The sequence below is a fragment of the Cyprinodon tularosa genome, unplaced genomic scaffold (genome assembly GCF_016077235.1).
Source record: "Cyprinodon tularosa strain WSP-4 unplaced genomic scaffold, ASM1607723v1 ctg476, whole genome shotgun sequence".
Lineage (NCBI taxonomy): Eukaryota > Metazoa > Chordata > Actinopteri > Cyprinodontiformes > Cyprinodontidae > Cyprinodon > Cyprinodon tularosa.
In genome coordinates this window covers 456,891-468,725 of record NW_024039203.1, presented here as the reverse complement: position 1 = coordinate 468,725, position 11,835 = coordinate 456,891, and the positions used below count along the sequence as shown (strand labels likewise).

The following is an 11,835-nucleotide window of genomic DNA, read 5'->3' as shown; positions in this document are numbered from 1 at the left end:
ACATTTGAGATGGTTGATTATTTTATAGACACAAATGTTTAATAATACTGTGTTCTGTTGTTACCAATTTTATCATAAAGCCAACCCGTAGAGTGTTAAACATTATTAAAAACATGAATCTGACAGAATATGAGTATTAATTTGAAATGGGTATACATACATGATGTTGAAACTGTGCAGGACTCACACTACCAGGACAATTAGCAATGATATGTGCCAAACAAATTGCCCTTTTTTCTACTCGAGCACCTGAACCCCAAAATGTCTGTGCACGCCACTGCTTATTTGCAAATGCTTAATGGTATTAAAGAGTATTACAAGTGTAAAGGTTAGCTTCAACACCTTCTAAGACACATTTACTGATTAAAAATTAAAACCGTAACCCAACAACCTGTGGTATTTTTTTAGAACCAAGAACAAGCGTTTAGAAAAATCATATGACTAAAAATCATGTTAAACACAAACTTTGTTATATTCTTTAGTTAACCAATATAATTTACAATTTAAAAGATAACTTTATAAAAATGAAAAAAAAACTGAGATGCTCTACTTTTGAGATACATATGAAAGCATAACATTTGTCTTTAAAATAACACATAAAAGTATTTTTTAATTGGCCATGGAACTAAAATGCTATAGGTTATCATGTAAGTTGTCAAGATCAACTTGCAACCATTCCAACCAATGTTTGCCGTGAATGGATCTACTCAAACTACGTGACATGACATACATTAAAACAAATTATAAAATTAAATATTATATTTATCAAATAAGTAAGCAAAGAAAATAAAAAATGTTGTTACTTATATCAAAATACGGTAATTTACACGTGCATTGTGCTCTCTTACCTCTTGAAGTGTTTCTAGTCCATTAAAAACATCAGCAAACTCTGTTGAGCCTTTGTTTAGAGTCTGGTCAGCAGGCAGCGTGTTGTCATTGTAAGATGATACAAACTTGAAGTCACTCGTTCTAGATCCTGTTGTCAGGTAGGTATCATAATTGTAAGCGCTGCGTAAAGTTCCCGTACCATCAACATCTGAGTAGTTTGGTGGAAGATAACCTCCAGGAATGGCAACTGCACCATCAAACAACAGTCTGGGCTTTCCTCTGCGACAAAACCTCACACCCAGGATGACAATAATGAAGGTCAGAAAGAAGGTGGACACAGAAACCAGCGCAATGACCAGATATGAAGTCAGTTTGGAGTTCTTTTCATCATAGGACATATCCTTTAGTTCTGGCACTTCAGCCAAGTTATCGGAAATAAGTAAATACATGGAACAGGTTGCAGACAGAGAGGGCTGTCCGTTATCTTTCACTGCAACAATCAGGTTCTGTTTTATGCTGTCAGATTCTAAAATGTCCCGCTGTGTCCTGATCTCTCCACTGTGTAGATCAATACTGAAAAGTCCAGGATCAGTGGCTTTGACTATATGATAGGACAGCCAGGCATTCTGTCCAGAGTCTGCGTCCACCGCTATGACTTTGGAGACCAGAGAGCCGCCATGTGCAGCTTTAGGGACCAGCTCAGTCATGAAGGAGCTGCCCTCCAGGGTGGGGTAGAGAATCTGAGGAGAGTTGTCATTCACATCCGATATGAACACACTGACTGTCACGTTGCTGCTAAGTGGAGGAGAACCATTGTCTCTGGCCATGACGTAGACTTTAAAACTCCTGAACTGTTCATAATCAAATGACCTCACAGCGTGGATCACCCCTGTTTCTCCATTAACAGATAGATAGGAGGACACTGAGGCACCGTTCACTTCAGCAGGTAAGAGAGAATAAATTACTGTACCATTTTGTCTCCAGTCTGGATCTCGAGCAGAAACGGAGCATAAAGTGGAGCCAGGTTTGTTATTTTCAGCAATATATGCGCTGTAAGACTGTTTCTGAAATACAGGTGGGTTGTCATTAATATCAGCTACAGATAACTGAAGAGTTTTAGAGGAGGATAGAGGTGGAGAGCCATCATCAATGGCAGTGATTGTAATATTGTAGTCAGTAAATAATTCGCGGTCCAGTTGCGCTGTGGTCACAAGAATGTAATAGTTTTTAATAGAGGGAACCAACTTAAATGGAACATTTTGCTGGATGGAACAGCGGACTTGTCCATTTTTCTCAGAATCTCTGTCCTGCACATTAATGATCCCCACTTCTGTACCAGGGGATATGTTTTCAGGTACAGGGTTGGACAGAGATTTCAGGTAAATTTCTGGTGCATTATCATTTACATCCTTAACATCCAATAACACTTTAGCATAAGAGTTTAGTCCTAATCCATCTTTAGCTTTCACTTTGATTTCAAAATTATTTCTTTCTTCATAGTCAAGCTCCCCCAAAAGTTTTATTTCTCCCGTTTTGGGATCAATTGAAAAGAAATTTATATCCTCCTCAGACACGTGCCCAAATTGATAAGTGACGTCTCCATTTACTCCTTCATCTGCATCAGTTGCACTGACGGTAATTACAATTGTGTCCGGTGGTGAGTTTTCAGGTACATTTGCTTTATAAATGGCCTGAGTAAACAAAGGAGCGTTATCATTAGCATCCAGCACTGTGACATGGATAATTACAGTACCTGATTTCTGGGGAGATCCGCCATCTAAAGCTGTTAGGAGTAAATTATTTTCATTTTGTTTTTCTCTATCAAGTTTTTTATCTAATTTCATTTCAACCTTATTGCCATCTACAGCAAGAAGGAAATTATCATTCTTTTGCAGTATGTAACGCTGCACCGCATTTTGACCTATATCTGCGTCATGGGCCTCCTCGATTGAAAAACTGTAGCCTATATCTGCGGACTCTCGTATTTCCATTTCAATTAATTTTTCATTGAATTGCGGTGAATTGTCGTTCACATCTTGTATCTGAAGGCTAATTCGGTGAAGCTCTAAAGGATTCTCTAACACTAAATCGGCTTTCAAAGCACACACGGGTTTTTTGCCACAAAGGATTTCTCTGTCTATTCTTTCCGACGTAATCAAGTCCCCGGTATTCATATTAATATCACAGTAACGCTTCCGAGTTCCTGCAAAATCAACACGGGCTTGTCGTGAGGCTAAGGTCCTCAGATCAACACCCAGATCCTTGGCCACATTTCCCACAACAGATCCTCGCTTCATCTCTTCTGGGATCGAGTAGCTCAGATCTCCACGTACCTGATGCCGCATTTCAATGAACAAAGCAAGGCACATGATCAGGGCAAGTCCTGCGAATCCCTTGTTTCTCATCTTGATTTAAAAAGGTCTTCAGGGTTGTGAAAAATTCCAGGGGAAGTGTTCAAAACATATTAAAAAACAGAGCTATAAAACTGTCAAATCCGCGGAAAGCAGCTACGGTATTATAGCGTCCTTCATAAAATGAGAACTCTATCTACACCTATTTAGCGTTCAGCTGTGAGTGGAGTGGTCAAAAACAAATTTCTGACAGTCTAGAGCGACATCTGCAGTCGCCTTTATTCTCCCACCACGTTCCTTCTTATAACCAAATGTATTCAGAAAAGAAACAAAAACAATTGCATTTCTTTTTAATATTCAAAATAATCATAAAAAAAACAGTTATATGAACTGTAGAGATAAAACGAATTTATTTTCAAACTTTTGCTATTTTTAATTAAGGCTCATTTCACTGTTTTGATTATCCATTAAAAAATGACAGTATATTTGTAATTTAATAATAGAAACTGATCCTTAACACAAAATGTTGCATTTTCTTTGTTAATTAAATTATTTTAATCAGATAAGGAGTATTTGACAAGTCAAATTAGACAATATCCTTTTCCTAGGGAAAAAGTTACAATAATGATAAATAAAAAATAACACAATACGAAGCTAGAGGGCGACAATCGAAGGCCCTTCATTCTTCTTTCTGATTTCTGCACATTAAGATAAGCAGCAGAGCTTTAATTTAGTGTTTTGATAGCTTAATGACACAAACCTTTAATTGGTCATGCATGTCAATGGTCATGAACGTTAGGTCCTAAAACTAAAGCTAACAAAACGTGTTTCATTTACTTTAGCTCATTTATGATTTGATCTGTTTAAGTGACAAGCTAACTTTCAATATATAATGTGTCGCTTTTCCAGTATGTATCAGGTCAAGTTCCAGGTCTGTCACAGGGCAATATTCATTTTATATAACATTTTGTATTCACGGCCCTTGTCGGAAGGAAATCCTTTTCTTCTAATGTTTTGCTGACAAATCTGTCGATGCAAAATAAGTTCAACTTTAGTATTTTTTTTCTTGATACAAAAGTGCTTCAAGAGAGTAATTGCTATATAATGCTTATGATGCTTTTGTAGACATTTATCCTTGGAAACGAAAAAAAAAATCACTAAAGGTTTTTGACATAGATATTATGGTTTCACACATTCTTTAAATAAAGAATAACAGCAAAACAAATAGGAATTTGATTGCACTTCAAATAGTGGAAGAGAAGCAGATACAATTTTTTAACAGGGACAACAAATTACAAGACGGAAATCTGTGGAGAAGGATCAGTTTGAGTAACCTTCAAGGCCCTATGAAGATGGTGGGAGACAAAAACAACAACAAAAAAAAAGAAACTGAGCTTATGGAAAGAACATTTTGTAAAACCAATCTAAAATAGCAGCTAAAGCGAAACAGTTGATGGCACTACTCTCATCCCGTGAAAAAAAAAAAAAAAAAACTGCCTTACCTTATTGGATGTCTCCAAGGTTAATAGGTTATCCTCAAAGTCAGATGGGCTTTTCTTTAGAGTCTGGTCAGCAGGCAACGTGTTATCATTGTAGGATGATACAAACTTAAAGTCACTCGTTCTAGATCCTGTTGTCAGGTAGGCATCATAATTGTAAGCGCTGCGTAAAGTTCCAGTGCCATCAACATCTGAGTAGTTTGGGGGAAGATAAGGGCCAGGAATGGCAACTGCTCCATCAAACAACAGTCTGGGCTTTCTTCTGCGACAAAACCTCACACCAAGGATGATGATGATGAAGGTCAGAAAGAAGGTGGACACAGAAACCAGCGCAATGACCAGATAAGAAGTCAGTTTTGAGTTCTTCTCATCATAAGAAATATCTTTCAGTTCTGGCACCTCAGCCAAGTTATCAGAAATAAGTAAATACATGGAACAGGTGGCAGACAGAGAGGGCTGTCCGTTATCTTTCACTGCAACAATCAGGTTCTGTTTCATGTTGTCCGATTCTAAAATGTCCCGCTGTGTCCTGATCTCTCCACTGTGCAGATCAATGGTGAAAAGTCCAGGATCAGTGGCTTTGACTATATGATAGGACAGCCAAGCATTCTGTCCGGAGTCAGCATCCACTGCTATGACTTTGGACACTAGAGAGCCTCCATGTGCAGCTTTTGGAACCAGCTCAGTCATGAAGGAACTGCCCTCCACGGTGGGGTAGAGAATCTGAGGAGAGTTGTCATTCACATCCGATATAAACACACTGACTGTCACGTTGCTGCTGAGTGGAGGAGAACCATTGTCTCTGGCCATGACGTAAACTTTAAAACTCCTGAACTGTTCATAATCAAATGACCTCACAGCATGGATTACCCCTGTGTCTCCATTAACAGATAGATAAGAGGACACTGAGGCACCGTTCACCTCAGCAGGCAACAGAGAATAAATCACTGTACCGTTTTGTCTCCAGTCTGGGTCATAAGCAGAAACGGAGCATAAAGTGGAGCCAGGTTTGTTATTTTCAGCAATATATGCGCTGTAGGACTGTTCCTGAAATACAGGTGGGTTGTCATTAATATCAGCTACAGATAACTGAACAGTTTTAGAGGAGGATAGAGGTGGAGAGCCATCATCAATGGCAGTGATTGTAATATTGTAGTCAGTTGATAATTCGCGGTCCAGTTGCGCTGTGGTCACTAGAATGTAATAGTTTTTAATAGAGGGAACCAACTTAAATGGAACATTTTGCTGGATGGAACAGCGAACCTGTCCATTTTTCTCAGAATCTCTGTCCTGAACATTAATGATCCCCACTTCTGTACCAGGGGATATGTTTTCAGGTATAGGGTTGGACAGAGATTTCAGGTAAATTTCTGGTGCATTATCATTTACATCCTTAACATCCAATAACACTTTAGCATAAGAGTTTAGTCCTAATCCATCTTTAGCTTTCACTTTGATTTCAAAATTATTTCTTTCTTCATAGTCAATTTCCCCCAATAGTTTTATTTCTCCCGTTTTGGGATCAATTGAAAATAAATTCATATCCTCCTCAGACACGTGCCCAAATTGATAAGTGACGTCTCCATTAACTCCTTCATCTGCATCAGTTGCACTGACGGTAATTACAATTGTGTCCGGTGGTGAGTTTTCAGGCACATTTGCTTTATAAATGGCCTGAGTAAACAAAGGAGCGTTATCATTAGCATCCAGCACTGTGACATGGATAATTACAGTACCTGATTTCTGTGGAGATCCGCCATCTAAAGCTGTTAGGAGTAAATTATTTTCATTTTGTTTTTCTCTATCAAGTTTTTTATCTAATTTCAGTTCAACCTTGTTGCCATCTACAGCAAGAAGGAAATTGTCATTCTTTTGCAGTATGTAGCGCTGCACTGCATTTTGACCTATATCTGCGTCATGGGCCTCCTCGATTGAAAAACTGTAGCCTATTTCTGCGGACTCTCCTATTTCCATTTCAATTAATTTTTCATTGAATTGCGGTGAATTGTCGTTCACATCTTGTATCTGAAGGCTAATTCGGTGAAGCTCTAAAGGATTCTCTAACACCAAATCGGCTTTCAAAGCACACACGGGTTTTTTGCCACAAAGGATTTCTCTGTCTATTCTTTCCGACGTAATCAAGTCCCCGGTATTCATATTAATATCACAGTAACGCTTCCGAGTTCCTGCAAAATCAACACGGGCTTGTCGTGAGGCTAAGGTCCTCAGATCAACACCCAGATCCTTGGCCACATTTCCCACAACAGATCCTCGCTTCATCTCTTCTGGGATCGAGTAGCTCAGATCTCCACGTACCTGATGCCGCATTTCAATGAATAAAGCAAAGCACATGATCAGGGCAAGTCCTGCGAATCCTTTTTCTCTCATCTTGATTTGAATAGGTCTTCAGGGTTTGTGAAACAGTAAAAAGGAAGCGTTCAAAACATATTCAAAAAACAGAGCTATAAAACTGTCAAATCCGCGGAAAGCAGCTACGGTATTATAGCGTCCTTCATAAAATGAGAACTCTATCTACACCTATTCAGCGTTCAGCTGTGTGTGGAGTGGTCAAAAATAAATTTCTGACAGTCTAGAGCGACATCTGCAGTCGCTTTTTTTCTCACACCACGTTTCTTCTTATAACCAAATGTATTCAAAATAGAAACAAAAACAGAATTGCATTCCTTTTTAAGATTTAAAATAAATAAAAAATTAAAACAGTTATATGAACTACAGAGATAAAACGAATGTGTCTTCAAACTTAAGCTATTTTTAATTAAGGCCCCTTTCCCTGTTTTGATTATCCATTCAAAACTGACAGGAGATTTGTATTCTAATAATAGAAACTGATACTTACACACAAAATGTCGCGATTTCTTGTTAGTTCAATATATGATTTTAATCAGATAAGAAGTATTTGACAAGTCAAAGTAGACGTTGGCCTATTTTTACGAAAAAGGTTACAATAATGAAAAAAATAAATAAGAACACAATAACAAGCTAGAGGATGAAAAGGGGAGGTGCTTCATTCATCGTTCCGATTTCTGCACATTAACAAATGCAGCAAAGCCTTAGTTTCGTGCTTTGATAGTTTAATGACACAAACCGTTGATTAACCATATATGTCAATAAATAGAATATTAGGTCCTAAAACTAAAGCTAACAAAACGTGTTTCATTTACTTTAGCTCATTCATGATCTCATCTGTTTATGTGACAAGCTACAACTTTCAAGGTATTTTGTGTCGCTTTTAGAGAATGTGTTTCATCCAAATGTTGCTTAACTCTTAACAACTAACCAGAGTAAAATCTGTTGCTAAAATTAAAAATGAAAATAGTTAAAGATATTATTGTTTAAGAATGTTTTCATCTTCAAGGATTAAAAATGTAAGATAATTTTTTTATTAATAATTCTGAAGCAATAAGGAATAAATAAATAAAATATCAGTACCTTTTCCACCAATTCATCCATCCATCCATCCATCCATCCATCCATCCATCCATCCATCCATCCATCCATCGGTACACCCTGAACAGGTCGCCAGTCTGTCGCAGGGCAATATTACTTAATTTTATAAAACATTTCGTATTCACGGCCCTTCACGGAATGAAATCCTATTCTTGTAGTGTTTTGCTGACAACTCTGTTGATGCAAAACAAGTTTAACTTCAGTATTTTCTTCTTGTTACAAAAGTACTTCAAGAGAGTAATTGCTATATAATACTTATGACGCGTTTGCTAACATTTATCCTTGGAAAAAAAATACTAAAGGTTTTTGACATAAATATTATGGTTTCACACATTCTTTACATAAAGAATAACAGCAAAACAGAGAGGAATTTGATTGCACTTCAAATAGTGGAAGAGAAGCAGAAACAATTGTTTAACAGGGAGAACAAATTACAAGACGGAAATCTGTGGAGAAGGGTCGGTTTGAGTAACCTTAAAGACCTATAAAGATGGTGGGAGACAAAAACAAAAAAAAAAGAAATAATTTTTGATAGAACATTTTGTAAAACCAATCTAAAATAACAACTAAAGCGAAACAGTTAACGGTACTATTCTCATTCCGTGAAAAAAAAAAAAAAAAAAAAAAAAACGTCTTACCTTATTGGATGTCTCCAGGGTTAATAGGTTATCCTCAAAGTCTGATGGGCTTTTCTTTAGAGTCTGGTCAGCAGGCAACGTGTTATCATTGTAGGATGATACAAACTTGAAGTCACTCGTTCTCGATCCTGTTGTCAGGTAGGCGTCATAATTGTAAGCGCTGCGTAAAGTTCCCGTGCCATCAACATCTGAGTAGTTTGGGGGAAGATAAGGGCCAGGGATGGTAACTGCTCCATCAAACAACAATCTAGGCTTTCTCCTGTGGCAAAACCTCACACCCAGGATGATAATAATGAAGGTCAGAAAGAAGGTGGACACAGAAACCAGCGCGATGATTAGATATGAGGTCAGTTTGGAGTTCTTATCATCAGAAGAAATATCTTTTAATTCTGGCACCTCAGCCAAGTTATCGGAAATAAGTAAATACATGGAACAGGTGGCAGACAGAGAGGGCTGTCCGTTATCTTTCACTGCAACAATCAGGTTCTGTTTCATGCTGTCAGATTCTAAAATGTCCCGCTGTGTCCTGATCTCTCCACTGTGCAGATCAATGCTGAAAAGTCCAGGATCAGTGGCTTTGACTATATGATAGGACAGCCAAGCATTCTGTCCAGAATCTGCGTCCACTGCTATGACTTTGGAGACCAGAGAGCCTCCATGTGCGGCTTTAGGGACCAGCTCAGTCATGAAGGAGCTGCCCTCCAGGGTGGGGTAGAGAATCTGAGGAGAGTTGTCATTCAGATCCGATATAAACACACTGACGGTCACGTTGCTGCTGAGTGGAGGAGAACCATTGTCTCTCGCCATTACGTAGACTTTAAAACTCCTGAACTGTTCATAATCAAATGACCTCACAGCATGGATCACCCCCGTGTCTCCATTTACAGATAGATAAGATGACACTGAGGCACCGTTCACCTCAGCAGGTAAAAGAGAATAAATCACTGTACCGTTTTGTCTCCAGTCTGGATCTCGAGCAGAAACGGAGCATAAAGTGGAGCCAGGTTTGTTATTTTCATTAATATTTGCGCTATAGGCCTGTTTCTTAAACACAGGTGGGTTATCGTTAATATCAGCTACAGATAACTGAACAGTTTTAGTAGAAGAAAGAGGCGGAGATCCCTCGTCAGCGGCAGTGATTGTAATATTGTAATCAGACACTAATTCACGGTCCAGATGTGCTATGGTCACAAGAGAGTAATAGTTTTTAATTGAAGGAACCAATTTAAAAACTACATTTTCCTGAATGCTGCAGCGAACCTGCCCGTTGTTATCAGAGTCTCTGTCCTGCACGTTAATAACTCCAACCTCTGTACCAGGTAACGCATTCTCAGGCACGGGATTGGACAGAGACTGAACAAAAATAGCCGGTTCATTATCATTTACATCAATAATATCTAATAATACTTTCGCATAAGAGGTAAGCCCTAGTCCATCTTTGGCTACAACGCTTATTTCAAATGAACTCTTTTCTTCAAAGTCAATCACACCCCTTACTTTAATTTCCCCGACATTTGGATCAATATAAAATAAATCTAAATCGTCTGTAGACATATGACCAAAGTCATAACTCACGTATCCATTTACTCCTTCATCTGCATCAGCGGCGCTTACACTGATCACTATTGTTTCTGGTGGTGCGTTTTCAAGCACAGTTGCTTTATAAACATCCTGACAAAACACTGGGGCGTTATCATTAGCATCGAGCACTGTCACATGGATGACCACAGTACCTGATTTCTGCGAAGATCCGCCATCTGATGCTGTTAAAAGTAAATTGATTTCCTCTTGTTTCTCCCGATCAAGCTTATTTTCAAGTAGTAATTGAACCCTTTTCTTATCAGCTGCAAGTATAAAGTTATCATTGTTTTCAAGGGTGTACTTTTGAATATCATTTTGACCTATATCCGCATCATGGGCCTCCTCGATAGAGAAATGGTTACCTCTCTCTGCAGACTCACTTATTTCCAATTCGATGACATTCTTTTTGAATTTTGGAGAATTATCATTCACATCTTGTACGTGAAGATTTAAACGATGTAGCTCCAAGGGATTTTCTAAGACCAGACCTATTTTCACGGCACATGAGGGTTTTTTGCCACAAAGGCTTTCTCTGTCTATTCTCTCGGATGTAATTAAATCCCCGGTTTTCATATCAATGTCACAATAACGCTTTCGATTCCCTTCTGCATCCACACGGGCCTTTCGAACAGACAGTGTCATTAGATCAATTCCCAGGTCCTTGGCGACATTTCCAATGATAAATCCGGGTTTATTCTCTTCTGGAAAAGAATAGCTCAAATCTCCGTGAACGAGAGGTGTTGTCACTATAAAAGGAACAAAGAAGAGGAACATAACATACATCGGAAATCCTTTGTTTCCCATGATCGGAAAATGTCTTTATCCCGAATATGTTTAGTAAATGCACAAAAATATTACAAAAACGGATCAAATTATGGCCTTAGCTAAGACGACGAAATGTACGGAGTGGGAGTAATTTCCTAAACAATTACATCTTTGTAGAGCTATGGCAGTAGGTGGAGATGTGTGCTCTGCTTTTTACGTGAACCCACAGCGGCACCGTGAGTCAGCTTTGATTGTCTGCAGAGAATATTTTCCCATCCACAATATCTAAATTCAACCTGTAATTTTAACCGAAACTTAAATACATCAAATAAAAATATAAAACAGTTTAAGAACATGTAGACGTTGCTGTTGTATTTCTGTTGAATTGAGTTCTGCTCTCAAGCTTCAGGCGGTGGTTTCAAGACCATGGAGAGAGACAGGGACGTTCAAATATTGAGACTTAACTTTTTGCGAAATTTCGTATGGTTTAAATTAAACTTAAGATAAAAAAAATAACTGTCGAGGCAAATGATATGCTTAATAATAATTTATTAATACGCAGATTAATACTCTTTTGGCTTTTAATGTGCTATTTTTATAGACAGATACAGACATATATGAAGTGCACGCCATCTGGGGCATCTTTTACAGAACAGAACATATTGAAATGCAGAGAGAATATGGATTCTCTGAACTGCATGTATA

At 38.2% G+C, this 11,835-nt stretch overlaps 3 protein-coding genes across 3 annotated transcripts; all 3 read right to left on the bottom strand.

Annotated features, from left to right (window-relative positions):
• Nucleotides 1-803: 803 nt before the first annotated feature.
• On the bottom strand, nt 804-3,341 carry LOC119794335 (protocadherin gamma-A12-like). The gene has a single exon (XM_038301858.1). It carries the CDS (start codon nt 3,231-3,233, stop codon nt 804-806), a length of 2,430 nt encoding a protein of 809 aa, XP_038157786.1. The 5' UTR covers nt 3,234-3,341.
• A 1,130-nt stretch (nt 3,342-4,471) lies between these two features.
• Nucleotides 4,472-7,237, bottom strand: LOC119794334 (protocadherin gamma-A12-like). The gene is made up of 2 exons (XM_038301856.1): nt 4,677-7,237; nt 4,472-4,523 (listed from the first exon to the last, which is right to left on the bottom strand). Exons 1-2 carry the CDS (start codon nt 7,064-7,066, stop codon nt 4,472-4,474), a joined length of 2,442 nt encoding a protein of 813 aa, XP_038157784.1. The 5' UTR covers nt 7,067-7,237.
• Nucleotides 7,238-8,577: 1,340 nt separating this feature from the next.
• Nucleotides 8,578-11,304, bottom strand: LOC119794333 (putative protocadherin beta-18). The gene is made up of 2 exons (XM_038301855.1): nt 8,785-11,304; nt 8,578-8,628 (listed from the first exon to the last, which is right to left on the bottom strand). Exons 1-2 carry the CDS (start codon nt 11,167-11,169, stop codon nt 8,578-8,580), a joined length of 2,436 nt encoding a protein of 811 aa, XP_038157783.1. The 5' UTR covers nt 11,170-11,304.
• Nucleotides 11,305-11,835: the final 531 nt, after the last annotated feature.